Raw genomic sequence first — 18,548 nt, 5'->3', positions numbered from 1 at the left:
TTTTCTCCAAATTGTACGCTTGCGTTTCATTTCGTAAAAACCAAAGTTATTCTATTACGCGTCAGGGTTCGAAGTGCGTGTGTACACCCGCATATCGGTTCATGAAACCAAAATTGTTGATTACATGTTTTTCACGAACTGACACCACACAGCGCGCGCGTGTTATTTTGTGAAAATGGTGACGATTTACTGAATAAAATTACTGGTATTTACTGGTATTTACTGGCCATAAACACGCAACCGATACAGGCACATAGCGTGTCACTCCAACTGTCGCTCTCGTGGGGTTTGTGCAGATGAAGCCCTATCACACAACCTCCTCCGTTTGGGTGTGTTTCTTCTCCAGATGCAACGTTACCCACGCTTGAGAGAGGAGACGGAAGGAATTGTCACCAGACACATCGCCAACAAGGAGCAGAAAACAAAACAACAGGTGATGCTGTTGATTGACATCCAGTTGGCTTACATGAACACAAACCATGAAGATTTCATTGGATTCGCAAAGTAAGTCACTTTTAGATTCGTGTTGCCTACGAGCAGATATGATGGAACACTAATGTGAGGCCTTCTGGCGAAATGAGACAGAATTGGGCAGAGGTGAAATGAGGGTTTTTGGGTATTAGGAAAGATAATAAGATCTCCTTACAAAACTTTGTTGCACTATGATCGGACAAGGCAGTTTCAAGTTTGTATTTAACTACATGTGTTAAAGTAAAATACTGAAAAAAGGGGCCTGTACAGTTTTGAGTTTTGTATTTGTGAAAAGAAAGATGCCAATTGTTTTTTTTCTTAAAAAACACCTTTATTCCATACTTTTATACTAGTTCTTTACAATATGTGTAGTAGACACATCAAAAGTTACAAATATCAATATATGTGAAAATTGGGGGGGGGGGGGGAATTGCTTTTTGCATTCGCTTTTTTTGCAATTTTTCTCTACTACATGTATGGCCTATGCCCAGTTCCATCTTATTAAGCCAGAACGCCTCGCAAATATGTAAGTTGACACAAATTGGGTTCATTTGTAGAACTTCTATTCCATCTTGATTCAGTGGAAAAAAGTTCAAAATGTCACTAGGGGTAATATGCTATCTTTGAATCATGAAGAATGTGTCCTAAAATTATACTTTACACTGCGTACAATGAGGTACATCAAAATTGATGGTCATTTGATCCTTTTGAGGTTCACCTTTGGATTATACGTACAGTATATAGTACAACTTGTTTTGCTATATCGTGTGCTTGGATACTGTTAGTTCATTGGTCTAGGATGGCCACGTGTCTGGACAATAAAAATGCATGTCATGCACTGAGGGTGATATCGCACGGCGTTCTTTGCTCGCGTTGCGTGCGTGTGGGACCTGCCAGCGTGCTATAGCTTTGCGCAATGAGAACTGCAACATCAAACGCTCAGTCTCATTTCTGGCAGGACATCAAAGCCTGCAGTTATCAAAGGTTACATCGCAATGATTAAATTTATTTCTCCCACAGAAATTTACAACCATTCATCTTTTTGAGTTATTAGCACGATATAACAAAACAAATGTTGACTGCAAAACAAAACAATTGTTGACCCCTTGGAACACATTCGCCTTGGCTGCTATGTGCCCTATCGGGTGTTATAAAAGTCATATTTCACATCACAGCAGTCAACAATTGTTAAATATACAATAAGTGGAATAAATTAACAATTTGTATTTCTTTTTCATGAAGCTTTTCTATTATTGTCCTGACAAATTGTCTCCCCTTTCAGTGCTCAAAACAGGTCTGAAAAACAGTTTTCAGTGAATAGAGAGAAGAAAAATTTAGGCAATCAGGTAACAGGGAGGTCTTCGTGATTCTATTTAACCTGAAAGCACTTTGCATGTGGCTGTGATCTAACCCAGTGAACTATATCTCCCTATAACTGGTCAGTGTGGCTTTACTTTCACCTGCTGTGAGTTAATTTTGAAGGGTTACGTCAGTTAGTTTCCTCATGGTCACAAAATAATGTCCATGTACAGGGCGGTCCAAACTTTCTCACATTTTCAGAGGCAGATTTCTCAAAATTGAAGAGATGTTGAAATTGACCCATCGCTGCTTGCGAGTTAGCCACGCCCTCAGACAACCCTGTGGAGTTTTTGTACACAAAAGTTTTGTTTGTCTCAGATTTTGCGCGTTCCGCATCCATTTGTATATTGTGTAATTGGACAATATTTCCCAAGCAGCGTTGACGTGATTCTAACCAGATTGTACCGCGATAGGTAAATTGTTGTAAGATATTCCTAAACTACAAGATCTTGGTTGTATATTGGTGAAAACGGCGTTGAAAATAAAGCTCAAGTTAAGAAATAGCGGCCGTTTACAGAAGAATGATCAAAAACTAGTTTTGTCCACGTCTAATGGCAGTCATGTAAGACCTTATTACAATTATTGCAGTTTTTTTTGTGCACACAGTACTATTGTGTTGACTGTATCTCATAGACTTGCGTGTGGATAAACTGGTTTTTGACCATCTTTCTGTAAACCATCGCAACTTCTTAATTCAGGCTTTATTTTCAGTGCTGTTTTTACCATATACCACGAGGATGCTGCAGTTAAGGAATATCCCGATACAATTTTAACCATGTCTCCCCAATTCCAAGAAATCTGCATCTGAAAAAGTGTGAACATTTTTTTCATGCTGTTAATACGCAAGCAAATTCTTAGGTCTCTGACTACATTTTAACCTGCCAAAAATCATGCAGAATGTGACCCATCCCAAAAGAGCATTTCTGGCTGTGAAGGGTCAGTCCTTACTTAAGCTTTGACCTTTTAACCTCTGACCTTTGACAGCCGTCGCTGTCAGTAACTGAAGTAACCCTCATCAGAACCTTTATCCGTTGTTCCTACCCTGGTCAAGTCTTTGACTGGCACAACTGGTGGCACAGTCTTCCTTTGTTGCATGGGTTTTATTTCCTGTTTTTTTTATCTGACTGGTAGTGCTGCAGCAGCAACGCGACGTAGCACTACTAACAATCCCAATTCTACAAAGACACGGTCTGTCACCAACCAGGTATTTATTGTGAACTTTGACCCTTGACTTCAGTTCAATGGGCTTTGACATACATTCAACAGTAGTTTAAATGCACCACACGTCCACAAGCTCCCATTGCATCACTGACTCACTTCATCAATCACATATGAACCACAGAACTTTGTTTTCAGAACATATCCAGTAGTGTTTATCTCAGTGGTGGGATTTAAATCCGGATTTTTAAAAATTCAGCTTACCGTAATTTTCGGAATATAAGCCGCGGCTTATACGTTGAATTTGCCCATGAAAATGTTTACTGCGGCTTATACACAGGGCGGCTTATACGCCGAGACTTGAAGAATAAAAATGACATTTACATGTGTATTTAATGTACTGGTACAAGAAGAGAGGTGTTGCTGAAATAATTATCAATTAAGAAAGTCATTAACAAACCGAAAGCACGTCCCACAAAAAGGTACCGAGGGGTAAAAAGTACGGCTAGTGAGAGCTGTCCCTTGGACATCGACAACCGGCCGTACGTGATGCTGCCTATGCTGCATGCATGCTGCATGGATTCCCCATGGACCACACCATTTGTGGTAATAAAGGGGTGCACTTTCTTGGGAACAATAATTACCAATATTTCCCCTGTTTAAAAAAGGAAAGAGACAACTAATACTTTTTATGGAGTTTGAAACATATCTTTATTTGATAATCAGTTCAACGTCACAATATAATTTTATTTCTTGAAATGTATTCAAGAAACGATGTAAAACTCAAAACAGGAGTGAAATCACCCCTTACGAAATTAATGGATTCGTCCATAAAAATCTCAGCATCGTGTTGACTGTTTTTCGAATAAAGTTACGATCCAAACTTGAAGTTTTGACGTTACTACTCGTTAGTAATCACAACAATTTGATAAGTTTTGCTGTAAAAACGGACTTGTTTATCCTTTAGGACAAAACAACTTGGCGTCTGTTGCGACAAAAAAGCAGGAATTGTAGTGTTCCAGTCAGACAACACATGGTGGGTTGCATACTCTCTCAAGTGCTGGGGGAAAATAATGTCATTCGCCAGCAACAGGCTCACTGATGAGCCAGCCGGCAGCAATTCCCGTTTTTTTTATTTCTCATCATCAATTTCCATATTTATTTGTAAGAGTAATCGACTGTAAATGATTTGACATAACATTTGTGGCCCTTTTATAGCTTTCGTAGTGCAAATGGAACTGGTTCAGAGCATTTTGACTAGAATTTGGAGGCCTTACAAAATTGAACCGCTGCGGTTGGTGCGGCTTATACGCCGGTGCGGCTTATACGCCGACTTCAAATCTTAATTTGCAGATTTTTGCGTGCTGCGGCTTATACGCCGCACGGCTTATATTCCGAAAATTACGGTAAATTCCACTATTCGGTTTCAATTTTGGAAACCGGATATTGGAAGCCAAGCTTAAAAAAAAGCTAAGCCTTCCATTTTTTTGTGACACAGGCTAAAGAACACAACTGGACCATCCCCCAAATTGCTCCATGGTCTCTGATTGTTACTGCATTCACTTGCTAGTGGTCTTGATATATGAATAGCCTGCCCATTTGACGTATCAGAGACTTCCATCCATTTTGTTCAACATCACAGCTCGGGGGGTGTTTTTGTAAAGGCCCATGAATCCTGCAAACTATACCCAGTCAATTGGAGGGCATTTCATGCGGCACCTCATTTGTCACTTTTTGTTGGCATGATTGTGAGCTGGATTGGAACTTCCGTAGAAATGCGATAACCATTATTCAGTTTGAAATTTTTTTGGGATAACTGGATTTTGAAATCTCCGATTTCTCCCACCAATAGTGTATCACCAACATATTCATGGTCCGGAATGTAGTCATATTGTACTTCAAACCAGCTGAAAAGACTTGTAAAATAAAGGCCGCATGTGTGTGGTCAACCTACATGTACATTCACGTCTTGTCATGATCTACAGAATACGCAAATAGCTTGTAGAGATTTTATAAGTGGACTCTTTTTAACTGATTGTCATGAAATAGTTTCAGAAACACTGGTTGTGATGTATTTGAATCTTAAACAGATGATCTTGCTAAACACTAACATACATTTGGCTTAGTGTCACATTCTAGCAACTGTTATCATTTCACTGTTGCACATTTGTTTCTTTGCATTCACAGTTTTTAGTATTTTCGTTATTGTCTTGTGCACCATGTCATGTTGATTTGGAAATGTAAATAATTAATTTCAACAGTGCTCTGAGCTTTCCAGTCAGTTCAATTTTGATTCATGTGGCTTTTTATTGTTTAAAGTGACAAACTGATGCGCATGGCCAATTAACAATGCTTCTCAATACTTCACCTGTAAACTTTGTGCCATTGAAAATTTTTATTTCCTGGTTTCAAAGGAATCATACGCATTTTTCAATGCAATCTTAAAATTAACCAAAAAGGATGTCAAATATTTTTCATACACTTAAAAGGAGCAGAAAATTGCACAAAATATGTTCCTAAAAGAAATCACTGCTAAACCCGAAAAAAAAAACCAATTTAATTTGTCATCATGACATCACACCTGACATGCTGTCAGTGTATGGAGTACCGAAGTGAATACGTCACGCGCACAAAATGTGTGTAAAAGACATTAGCGCGTGATTCAGCCCGTGAACCAACACGCGCGCGTACTCCATTCGTTTGCACTACATTTTCTGGTTCTAAAATGGCGTCACACTTCGGTACTCCATAGTGGAATCCGGCGACCAGGATTAGACGCTTTTACTGCGGTGGTGTCACGCTCACGCGCATGCTGCACGCATTCTTTAAGACGAGGCGCACCCACATTTTGGTATTCCTATTGGTCTAAGGAGCCCGGAGTGCGTGTGTACTATAAAACTGAGCGCGGGCCTGGTGCCACCGCAGAAACATGGCTGCCGCCGGATTTGTCTATACATTGTGGTTGAATGCAGAATTCAAATGCATGTTCATTTGATTGAAATGCGACAATCGAAGACTGTCCTTTATGATGTGTGTTAGTTAATTTATGTAACTGTTTCATTGTGGAGGTTATTCGCAAAGGCTACATGAATATGCACAACGTCAGCTTTATAAAGGGAGGCTCCAAGGACTACTGGTTCATCTTGACAGCTGAGAGTATCTCCTGGTTCAAGGATAATGAGGTGAGCATTTGTATTTCACACAAAAAGGCCACAAATTTATGATTATTCAGTGGAAAATCGGTTCACGATCAGTGACTTAGAACCATAGAGCTATATTAAATTACTAGAGCGCTAACTCTAAATTCCTGCGCATGGAGACGCTTTGAAGCCGTCCTGGACGCAGACGTTTTGATTTCATGTGCGTGTTTGTACATGTAGAACATAATGAAATTAGATGGATCAAATTGGAAAGTGAACTCTAAATGCAGAAGGTGTACGAAAACAACTTAAATGCGTCATTACGGTTAAAAAAACACGTCACGGTTCTTTTGCTGATCGTGCATTTCGGTTTTGTGCGTATCGGCTTCGGTAACGCACCGGTATGGAATACAAACGCAGAGCCGTACAAAAGCCGTACACATTTGTGAGTTTTCCATAGGTTTGTGCACAGGCAGGGCCTCAATGGAAACTAGTTTTAAACTGTTTAGGTAACATACTCCAGGTGGAGAAATGTAATAAATAAATAAGCCAGTGGTCACGTAAGATGCATTCTAATATTTCTCTCACGTGATTAGGCCACAGTGTTTATAGTTCTTGCGCATATCATTACTTATACAGAATTTCCCGTCAGTTTTGACAAATCCATTATAGCCGCCTAGTGAACCTCCCCTAGACTAAATGTCCTATCTGCTGTGATACACCATCGATATGGATACATGGTTATTTTCTAATTCTAGGAGAAAGACAAGAAGTACATGCTGCCACTGGACGGATTAAGGCTGCGCGACGTTGAGTCTGGTTTTATGTCTCGTCGGCATTCTTTTGCCCTTTTCCTCCAAGATCAGAGGTATGTTGAATTGCCCACCGTCCTGATGGTCATGACATTTTGTTTGTGTATCGAAGACCCGTTCTATTGACAAATTTATTAAAAATTCGTGAAGTTTAAACTTTGGGAGCGTTGAATGTGTGCTTAAAACAATGTGGTTACATTCTTGTTAACATTTTTGAATTATTCATGCACTCAGTATGTTTAGAAATTCCCAAGTGTGTGCCTGACTAAGTGTATCTGTTTGAGATCTATTTATAAGTCAGAGGTTTGCGGTAACACCATGTGGAAATATCTCTTTTGTGAGTATGTGTGGTTCTGAAGAGAACCTGTTGGGTTAATTCCCTGTTCGAACAGTATGCTCTGTTCGTCATCAGGAGTTTCTCCTGATGACAAACAGACCTCTCACTTATTGATCTTTCCACCATGCAAACCTTCAAGTTTCATTTAGATCTATTCATCTAAGATGGAATTTTTCATAAGATGGAACTTTTGCGTCGGGGTGATTTTAATATTTGGGTTTGCCCTTCACCCGATGTGTTTTTTTTAAACACTTTACACTCAGTCTCGTCCCAAGTGATTGTTAGAAAAAAAATCACTCATGGGACTCGAACCCATGACCTCCTGCTTACTGTCACAGTAGTCTTAACCACTCGACCACCGAGCTTGCCGGAGTAAGCTGGCAAGTTCGAATCTGATGTAGCAGTGGGTACCACAACCAAACTATTCATAAGATGGACATTTTGCGTCGGGGTGATTTTAATACTGGGTTTTGCCCTTTCACCGACGTGTTTGAGATCTATTTCGAAAACCAATAGCTCAAGATCCACATCGATCATAAAAATTGTCATCGAAATTCCCCACCCGTCAAATTGTCTACCATCTATTTTATTGCTGTGTTCTAAGGAATGTCTACAAGGACTACAAGCAACTGGAGTTATCGTGTGACACGTCAGAAGAAGTAGACAGTTGGAAGGCGTCTTTCCTCCGTGCCGGTGTCTACCCTGAACGAACCAAGGATGAAAATGAAAGTGGAGAAGCAGTATGTGCATGTTTATCCATTAGCACTTTTAACCCTTACTCTCTGAGGGTAGTTTACTGCATGTCAGTTGGTTATGCCAATGCCCTCCAGCTGCAGTTATTTGGCAGATAACAAGTCTTAACAGTGAAGGCTCCAATTGGCAGGAGTTGGAGGCCCTGGAGGGTGCCTGATACTGACCAGCTGGGGGCACTCACTTTGTTATCAGAGGACTCTCATTGTTCTCTGTGGCATGTATTGGAGTGCCTGTCCAGTTACCCTTGAAATGACATGGCAGATATTGGAGGGCCATGCAAAAAACATAGGAGATTTTCTTGAGGCACAATTGGCATGCATTGGAGGGTCAAGTAGGGTAAGGGTTAAGCTCAATGTTTTTCATTGTATTAACTTCAGGACGAATCCATACAAAAGTATACAGTGCTGGGGTGGTTTGGGACGATATAAGGAGTAACAGGCAGGGTGGTACAGGGACGAACCTTAAACCCCCTAGGCCCGTTTGGCTAGGAACCATCCTCAATCCTGCAAAATCCTCCAATTGCAACCATGTACAAATTGGATTCAGCCTCAATCCTCCAAACTCATCTGTCATTTCTTAAATTTGTTCAATGGAGGGGTGACCATTGCCTCAATCTTTCAAAATCCTCAAACAATCACTGTTAAAGGGTTGAGGCAGTACTGATGACATTCAGAAGCAGTGCGGATGATAATTGAGCATAATGCAGGGCTGAATTATGCACGACTAAACATAAACAACGCTGGGTACTAGCCTACAAACTCAACGAAATGCATCCTCCAAAATCAACTGACAATTTTGCCATTCAGCCCCAATCCTCTAAAATCCTCCAAAACCACCCGGAGGATTTTGGAAGATTGAAGAAAGGTTAGGGCAAATGGATAATGTAACATTATGGACAAATCTTGGATGTCATCACTCATAAGAAATTGATTGGACTTCGTTTTAAATTTCATAAAAGGGGAGGTTAAAGATAGCTTGTTAATCCTAACTCCCCAGGCCTTTTTGCTAGGATGTAGCCTCAATCCTGCAAAATCCTCCAATTGGCCTCATGGAAAAATAGCATATAGCCTCAATCCTGCAAATTCCTCCATTATTTCTCGAATATGGTCCGTGGAGGGGTGACCACTGCCTGAATCCTGCAAAATCCTGCGGCAGTGACTCAATTTGTTGAGGCTTGGCCAGTGACATCCTGGAGCAGTATGGAGGATTTCAAGCATAATCTAGGCCTATATTTATGCATGGTTGGGCAAAAAATAAGGTCTGGCCCAAGACCTTTACAAAGTGCATCCTACGAAATCAGTAACGCACTTTTGCCATGTAACCTCAATCCTCCAAATTCCTCCACTTTGGCAAAGAGGATTTTGAAGGATTCAGGCGGTTAGAGTTAATAAAATCAAGACATGACTTTCTTAAAAACCCTTGTGTGATTGTGAAAAAGTTTTCTCTATTAATTGTCTAGATACCTTTGTCTAACCACCGATCCTCTACACAGGGATAAACAAATCATCTGAGCTTGTGTACAAAGTGTACGGAACAGTTTGGTTAGATGCGTGATAGCGGCCTGTGCGCGTATAGAACATACAGTGCGTGCGAGTGCACGAGACTCAGCACGCGCGCCCTTCACGAAACCCAATCACGGCAGACTTGACAGAAATTCGACTGCAGTCGCATGCCAAGTCTAGTCTCGCGCACACGCCTAGTCTCGTGCACACGCATTGTATGTTTTATACGCGGCGCACAGGCCGTTATCACGCCTCTTAACCAGAAATTGTGGAAGCCGTTTATCCTAGTGTAGAGGATCCGTGGTCTAACTCTGCTGTTGTTCTCTCTCTTGTTGTCCCTAGCCGTCTGGTGATGCCATGGGATCCATGGATCCTCAGCTGGAGAGGCAGGTGGAAACCATTCGTAACCTGGTGGATTCCTACATGAAGATTGTCAGCAAGCAGATCCGTGATCTGGTCCCTAAAGCCTGCATGCATCTCACCATCAATGATGTACGTAACTCCACAATAATGACCAAACATCTTTATCTAGTTTTAAGTCCACCTGTGACGTCCCCCTATTGTCCTAGCGCTCCATTGTTTTGCACGAATGGAGCGTTGGACACAATGCATCCTGAGGAAGAAGGTGCAATTGTCTCCAACGCTCCATTCGGGCAAGATAATGGTGCTAGAGAACAATATATTAACAGAACATACAGCGCAAAAATGTAACCTTTCAGTAATTTACGACATGCATTCCCTGAAAATGTTAGTTCTGAACACAATAATCGACAGTTTTGATTCAATTCTTGACGAATTTGAAAATTGTACACAGTTCTTGACCAAGTTTAAAATTGTACACAGTTCTTGACCAATTGTAAATAGAACACAGTTCTTGACCTGTTTGAAAATTGTACACATTTCTTAATGTCAAAATTCGTGCAGTTCTTGACCAATTTTGAAATAGTACACAGTTCTTGACCAATTTTGAAATAGTACACAGTTCTTGACCAATTTTGAAATAGTACACAGTTCTTGACCAATTTTGAAATAGTACACAGTTCTTGACCAATGTTGAAATAGTACACAGCTCTTGACCAATTTGAAAATTGTACATACATCTTGATTACTTCAAACACTTTAGGCTTTTTGTTATTTAACATCAAGATGTTACTGTCTCCAACTTTTTATTGTATTTCATTCAACAAAAAGCTCAAGTAACGAAATTAATGAAATACCTAGGTACATTGCGCAAAACATGTACATGTAGGCCTACTTAGAATCTGAAATGCAAAGTCAATGAAACTTGTCATTTAGTGTCATTTTCCACTGTTCACGTGCTACTTGAAGTAGACAGAGTTCCTGGATTTACGTTGCCTTCTCCTGAAATCCCCTGCGCAACATAGTTCGCTTTACGCTTCAAGGTGTCACTCGTCCTCTTGTAGCTTCTCATAGCATTAGACCTATTTCCTGTGACCTCACAAATAGGTTGTTCATCGACTTCATTTTCAAACATCCGCGTTGCGGCGCTTGCATGCAGGGAATGGTTGGTACGGTATCCCGGTATGCCTGCCTGCTTGCATAGGTCCGCAACAACTTGAGACAGTTTGTGACGACCCAGTTGTTCTGTGTACCAAACCTGACCTCGTGGTTTGGCCTGTGGGCGAAGGTAAAACGCATAGGTTGTTTTATTACCAGGGCAGTGTTGGAGATATTTCTCGTGCAGTCTTATGACACAATGGGATGGGTTGACGCTGTTCTCAAAGGCATCGACGATTTTAGGCTTAACCTTCCTGTGTTTCCTCCCTGGTTGGTTTTCGAGACATCCTCTATGTATCGTAGAATCCTCCCACCGTTCTTGTCAGTAATAACTGTAAGTTGAGAATTCACGTGCCGCAGATTTCTATGTTCTTGCCCTCCACGGAAGGCAAAGTTTAGCCCAAGTAGGTAGATGAGCGTGTGTTGGTTGGGTTTTCACTCCCGAGAACTCCCGAAGACCACATTTGTTCTTCCTCGTCCAAAACGCATAGGTTGCTTTATGTCCAGGGCAGTGTTGGAGATATTTCTCCTACAGTCTTATGACACAACGGGATGGGTTGACGCTGTTCTCAAAGGCACTGACGATTTTAGGCATAACCTTCCTGTGTTTCCTCCCTGGTTGGTTTTCGAGACATCCTCTATGTATCGTAGAATCCTCCCACCGTTCTTGTCAGTAATAACTGCAAGTGGAGAATTCACATGCCGCAGATTTCTATGTTCTTGGCCTCCACGTTAAGCAAAGTTTAGCCCAAGTAGGTAGACGAGCATGTGTAGGAGTTGTGTTGGGTTGTCACATCCAAGAACTCCCGAAGACCACATTTGTTCTTCTTCCTCCATCGTTATAAATTCCGCTTGCCTTGGCTTGGATCCTAATCCAGTTGATGCCTGATCCTTCATCAGCCCGTCCAAAGTGTTCTTTATCTGGATGAAATCTGGGTTCTGAAGAAACTTGTAGGAACTGCTCAATGTGTCGAAGTACAGTTGGATGCCTATCACAAGTTCATGTGGGGTCTGTCCGGGATAGTCCTCACCATTTTGTTTCTTCACTTCGCACAAAAATTGAGCTATGGAGTAGTTCAACTCGTCCTGGGTCATGTTTCAAAGGAACAGATCTGAAGAGCATAACTAAGATTTAAAACTAGCAAAGATTTTATTTGAACAAAACAAATAATCCAGTTCATTTCAGGATTCGTACACTTACTTCTACGGTTCTGTAATGACCAGCACAGATTTTTCTCAACAAAAAGTTACACTACACATTTTTTTCTATGATTCGTCACATTTCTAAAAACATCATGTTTTGTGGGCTGTGATTCTTTTCGAAAAACATGCTCAAAGAAATAGTGCCCACCTTCTTGGTGTGATTTTTGACATTTCCATGTCACCCTTTGGCTTTTCGAAGCGTTCGAAAGTACGTGCATGTACGTCTTTTTGCTCAGCCAGCCCACCAGAACCCGCCATACCAGCAGCTTCTTGCCCTTCAATAGCCAGAGAGTCTTGAAGTACTTCGTCGTCCGAAATGTCCGATACAATTGGCTGATAGGAAAATATATTCAGATCAATGCAGAGTTTCTTGCCGGCTGATTTCGGGAATTAAAAATCATCCTCCAGTCCACCAAAACTACCAATCTCGTCCTTTGGGGCAGTGGGAGCATTCAGTAAGCCGAATTAGTCATCCTCTGTCCCAACAATGTCTGACGGCCGAAAGGTCGATTGTGTCAGGAAAAGTCCCCTTAATTCAGTGTCACTCGAACTGCTCCCCGCCATCGTTTCATATGAAATGAACCAAGAAAAGCTTGCCAACCATATATGTGGGCCTGCACGACAAAGCTTTCTTTGTGGCTACCAAAAAAAAAGGATAGTCGATTTGACTGGAATTCATTCAATCCATACACAAGTTGCCTGCTTGTCAAGTTACGTAACGCGATTTGTTGCGCTTACAAATTCCTACATTTCTAAAGAACAAAAACGCTCCATTCATGCAAAATAATGGAGCGCTAAAAACAATAGGGGGATGTCGCTGTGGAGTTTAAGTCCGATAATGCCGCTCGGTAAAGCGCCATTCGTGGGTAAGAATCTTGCCCACGAATGTCGCGTACCTGGGGCATTCTCCTTTACCTCTGTACCATGCCAAACTACCCAATAAAAATTGAAAATTGTTTTTGAGCTAGCTCAATTATTTCTATAGGTATTCTTTTGTTGTTGTTATTTTCAGACAAAGGATTTCATTCTTGGTGAACTGTTGGCTCATCTGTACTCAACTGGGGATCAGGTGAGGAACGCACTTGTTTTTGGATGGATATAATGTAGGTAATAGAATAGCTGATCATTCCACCTGGCTAGCAACATTTGGTGTTGATATTATATCCATTTGTGTTCAGTATGTAAATTAGTTAATGATCATTGTATCACTTGAAAAATGAGCGTTAGCTAATTTCCAATAATAACACCACTCAAAATCCCAAGAAAAATGTTCAAAACCTAACTTGTTGCAGTTTCTCGTCAGTGGCTATTACACTTTTCAAGAAAACAGTGAAAAACCACGCACCACTTTTGAGCACAAGATACGTTTTCATCAATAGCACGCTATTTCCAAAAATCAGTGCATTGCCTGATCGTTGGAAACTACCTAAATTTCTGAATTTCAGACGGAATATTTATACGGGGGTTTAGTTCCAGTACGATCTCAAAATCCAAGTAAGCTTTTTGATAAAAATTTGGTAGGTTATTTTTGGGATAAGCGCAAATGATCTTATATGCCTTTATTAAGCTCTGTGTTTAAGAATGTTTTATGTTCACTTAAAGGGAATATGCAACATTACATATATCAAAAAACAAAACAACCCAATTATTATGAAATACCTGACTGGACTGTTACTGGATAATAGTCTCAAGCATCCTGTAAAATCATGGCATCTGGTGTGCTGACATTTTCAAGAAAAGTGGTATTTTGAAAATCAATTTCTAATGCTAGTCGGCTGACCAGAGTTGAAAAAACTGGCTTTTTTTCAAATACTGCCCCCTATTTACCATATTTAGTTAGTCCACATTTTGTTTGCAATTGATTACATACCTATGAACGGGTACAAGCCAGCTAGACTTGTTCCCCGACCTTACAATTCTTAGATGTCTATAAATTGCTCTCTTAAGTGGGGTCAGAGAACCTGACTACACAAGCATGATTGATTTTCTTGGTTTTCCAGCATCTACGAACACAAAACTTCAAACAAGTCAGTGTAACAATATTTGTTATAAAATACTAACCTCCCAAATCCATCAATATCTGAAAATTACAACAAATGTTGTACATTCCCTTTAAGGATTCATGTTAAATAAAGCACTCTTCCGATTTTGTAGGATTCGTTGATGGAAGAGTCTCAAGAGGAAGCGCAGAGGCGAGAGGAGATGTTGAAGATGTACCACACAACCAAGGAGGCACTCAAGATTATCGGTGATATTAACCTGTCAACCAAGGCAGTACCACTGCCTCCACCTGTGGACAACGATGACTTGATTAAACCATTCGCTAATGGGTAAGGTTAATCTCGTCTCTGAGATTCCTAAAACTGCCTTATTGTTATAATTATGTTGATCTTGTTCTTCATTTTCTCGTCTTGTTTACGTGTTTTTCCCTTGAAAAAATTTCAACCCTGTTCAGAATGATTGTTTGCATTAACTTGGAGGCCAGGGTTTCCCGATGAAAGTCATTCTGCTTTTCTTTGATGGATGATTCCTCTCTGCAGATTGACAGTCATTTATTGATTGAGCCGCTAAATCCAAAGCGAAAAAAAATAATAAAAAAATTATGGGGTTGGGGGTATCACATCCCCCAAGACGGCCAGTTGCTGTGCCTCTGTCAGACTAGTCTTTGAAATATCCCCTTGCACAGCAAGAGTCTATGATATGTGAGCAGATTCGGCAATTAATTATGCAAACCAAGTCTTCGTATTGACCTCGAGACTCTGATCATTCAACAGGTGCCTTCTATCCAGGCATGCAACTTTTCCTAGATCAGCTAATTTCCTTCTTTTTTTTTTTTCCTTCCCATGTGTGCCATTGAAAATAGAAAAACACTGTATAAAGTCTTGGAAAGATTTGAATTTCCTGTTTGTGACTTGCATGCCTGTCTATCGGGTCTTGCTTAACCCGTTGTTGTATAACAAAAACATGGCATGTGGATTGACTGATTCACAGCTTAGTCCACATTTCTGATCGGAACGACGTCAGTCTCTAAAGACCACTCCGATTGGCTGGCGCGCAGGGTTGCATAAAATTTACGTCGCATAAAAATCAGACGTTCAACCGTGGCTGATTGCCCACGTGAACGTCTTCTTCTCAGACTACTGTCAGACTTACTCCAGCTTAAAAGTTAAACATCCTTGATTGCTCTTTTCTTGACAGACCTACTCCAGCTCCTTCAAGTTCAGCTCCCAGGAGACCAGGAACTCACGGCGCCCCCTCTAGGCTAGCCCCAGGCGGTGCACCAGCTGCGCCTGGCCCAAGAGCTTCACCTATTCCTATGATTCCTAGCAGACCTGATATGCCCGCTAGACAAGCTCCATCAGTTCCCAAGTAAGAGCTTCTTTCATATCTCTTGCGGTTCAACTACATCTGATGGACATTATGTGTCAGTACAGAAGTGTCTCAATAATATGGAAAACTTGTGTTACAGTTAAAACGTTTCTCTTGGGAACATTGGATGTTGTTGAAAGGAGTACATTTTGTTCTGTTTAAGGAGGACAGACAAGTCGGTCTTTTTAAAACCTTACAGGAGACATGGACATGTTTTAATTTGGGCTAATTTTTAGGCACCCACGTTTTGTCGAGCCTATCCACTCCGTTCACAAGTACCCCCTCACCGGCAAAGAAAGTACAGTTGGGGGTGACCAAACGACGCCATCTTGAACCTGACTGCAATATTTTGCCGCGCAGCGCGGCCACTGCGTGTTCATAGTACCAATCCCCTGGTGCACGTGCGTCGCACACAAGGAACGGTGCGCACGCGTCAACCATGGTTGGTAAAAAGCCCATGCTTGGTAAAAGGGCGCCCTCTTTTGTTGGCGCATGGAGCCCTTACAGGGTGGCCCCCCAAAAAACTGGAACGGTGTACTTCTGCTTCCCTGAGACTTAAACAACCTATACCAGTGCATGGGGAATTCTGTCCAGAAAAAATGTTTTGTTCTAGAGCTGATTTTTCAGGAGTCATTTTGTCCCAGTCAATTACTAAACTGCGCCCATGAATTTGACTAATAATTGGATTAGAGGGACTAATTGTTATGTAATAATACCTGCATGAAAGATGTGTGCTTCAGAAAATAGGCTCTGCAGCAAAAAATTACTGGACCGAATCGGGACATCTTGGTATCAAAATACTTCTAAAAAGATTCCTCATCCATTGGTACAGGTGGTCTGAGTCTCAAGGTAGTGGGAGTATGCTGTTCTGGTTTTTTTGGGCCACCCTGTATAGAACACTGATCTAAGAGTCTTTTACCAGATATAAAGATAACTGTCCAATTTTTTTTCTCGTTGATACAGGCGCCCAGCTGGATCTTCAGCCCCACCCATTCCTGGCCGACCTGCTGTTCCTGCCCGCCCAATGTAAAGTATAAGCCACGCCTACTCCTATCTGACCTCCCCCTTTGCATAGCCACGCCTATTCTCAGCCTCTCTGCTGTTTCTGCCCATGCTTAGTCCTGATCAAGTCACATGACAGAAAGACACAGGTCATCCATCACGATGATAGATATCTACCTAGGAATGAAGCTACCAGGAGCCATAGAACCACTCTTATTATGACTTTTAGATGCTCTGTGTTATCCATTACACTTTATTAATATCAGTAGATGCCACTTTTCGCCCCTTTTATTCACCTGTTTGTTTAAAGTCGATACCTGCAATGTCAGGTGACCAGTGTTAAGTATGGGTCAAAAGAATATGTCCAACTTTAGATCCTAAATGACTGTTGTTTACCAATGAAATAAACCCAAGGCATGACAAATTTTATGGAGCGAGTTTCATCAGCTTTTTGCAAGAGGGTGAGATTTAAATGCCATACAAAAAAAATACGCACTTTTAAAATGTGGATGCAGCGCTGGAGACGGTGGCGGAAGGTGCGTTTTGCGGCCGAAAGCTTCTGAAGGAATGCAGGCTCACCCCTGATGTCATTGCACACGTCCTTGGTCCTGTGTTGTGCAATATGATCAAGGTGTGCAATGACATCACGTGTGATCCTGCATTCCTTCAGAAGCTTTCGGCCGCAGCATGTGCCTTCTGTCACCGTCTCCAGTGATGTTTCGACATTGGAGGACGCCAAGTCGAAAGTGGCAGATTCTGAAAGTGAGCATTTAAAAAAAAAAATTATGGCATTTAAATCTCGCCCTCTTGCACAAAGCTGATGAAACTCGCTACATAAAATTTGTCATGCCTTGTTCACATGTTCTGAAATTTTGGTTTAATTCCATTGATAAGCAACAGAGCTATTTAGGATCAAAAGTAGGACACGTTGACACGTAGTATCATGTGTGCATGTATATAATACCAGGTCATTCATCAATATATCCACAAAAAAACACTAACCAATCAATAAATTTGTTATTTGTCTAAAAATATTTGTACAAAGAAGGACATACTTTTTAATTGTTTACAAATTGAGTTTTCACTGGGTAGCTTGTTCATTCGTCAAAGAACACTAGACAAAGTTTGCTTAAGCTAAAATTTAAACTTTTTTGTTGCTAGAATAATGTGCGAGCAAAAATTATGAAGCCTTGTCCAAATCGAAAAATACGTTCTTGAATCGCAAATTATTTTAAATCTGTAATTTATCTGATTGGTATCATGGCATTTATTGTAATTGAAAAATAATGATACGTTGCAAGCACAGACAACTCTCCAATGATTTTGCGATATCGAAAAATAAAAAGAAGTTTCATTTTTATTCTTTAGGAGTTTGATATTTTGTAGACAGTAGAGCAAAAAAAAAATATTTGAATATTGGCTCTCTTTTTGCTTAAAAGAATTTCTTGTGCTTTTTTTGAATTCCAAACATTGAAACAACCAAATCCTGTGAATATTGTGTAAATTACAGAAATCATTATTTTAATTGCGTTGAATATTTTGCAGTATGCGTTTACAAAACAGTTTCTGAGGATTTCCTTTCTTTTTTTTAATGTGTCATAGTTAACCCCTGATGTACTTTCTAGAGTCATTTCATTTCAAGCAGAAACTATTCCACATGAAGTGATGACACTTTCCAGTTAGACACTTCGTCATATTTTTGCAAAAGTTGCTTTCTGATATTTTGTCAACATGGAAAAAAAGTGTGGAGGAATCATAGCTAGTTACCCCTCCCCCCAAAAAAAGAAAAAAAATGAAACATATGTTGAGATTTGATAAATCACCCGACATAGAAAAAGATTTATCTCTCACTCACTCACTCGGTCGCCCACAGGCGGGCGACAGAAAAGATTTAAGGAAAAGAATTGTTTGATAAATTTCAATC

General features: G+C 40.6%; 1 protein-coding gene across 2 annotated transcripts in view; it reads left to right on the top strand.

The window, feature by feature from the left end:
* Window positions 1-17,065, top strand: part of LOC119734489 (dynamin-1-like) — a 30,808-nt gene extending 13,743 nt beyond the window's left edge. The window contains exons 10-19 of one of the 2 annotated variants that reach the window (XM_038208020.1): window positions 347-504; window positions 2,962-3,034; window positions 6,057-6,170; window positions 6,887-6,996; window positions 7,882-8,017; window positions 9,875-10,024; window positions 13,266-13,322; window positions 14,408-14,583; window positions 15,452-15,622; window positions 16,586-17,065. In XM_038208020.1, the coding sequence (XP_038063948.1) occupies window positions 347-504; window positions 2,962-3,034; window positions 6,057-6,170; window positions 6,887-6,996; window positions 7,882-8,017; window positions 9,875-10,024; window positions 13,266-13,322; window positions 14,408-14,583; window positions 15,452-15,622; window positions 16,586-16,652 (1,212 nt within the window). In that variant the 3' untranslated portion in view covers window positions 16,653-17,065. Of the gene's footprint in view, window positions 1-346; window positions 505-1,753; window positions 1,818-2,961; window positions 3,035-6,056; window positions 6,171-6,886; window positions 6,997-7,881; window positions 8,018-9,874; window positions 10,025-13,265; window positions 13,323-14,407; window positions 14,584-15,451; window positions 15,623-16,585 lie in introns of both variants that reach the window. The other variant, XM_038208022.1, reaches the window with a different exon arrangement.
* Window positions 17,066-18,548: the final 1,483 nt, after the last annotated feature.

This window comes from Patiria miniata, unplaced genomic scaffold, assembly GCF_015706575.1.
Source record: "Patiria miniata isolate m_02_andy unplaced genomic scaffold, ASM1570657v1 HiC_scaffold_27, whole genome shotgun sequence".
NCBI classification, from domain to species: domain Eukaryota; kingdom Metazoa; phylum Echinodermata; class Asteroidea; order Valvatida; family Asterinidae; genus Patiria; species Patiria miniata.
The sequence above is the reverse complement of the archived record's forward strand: the minus strand, read 5'-3'. Positions and strand labels throughout refer to the sequence as shown.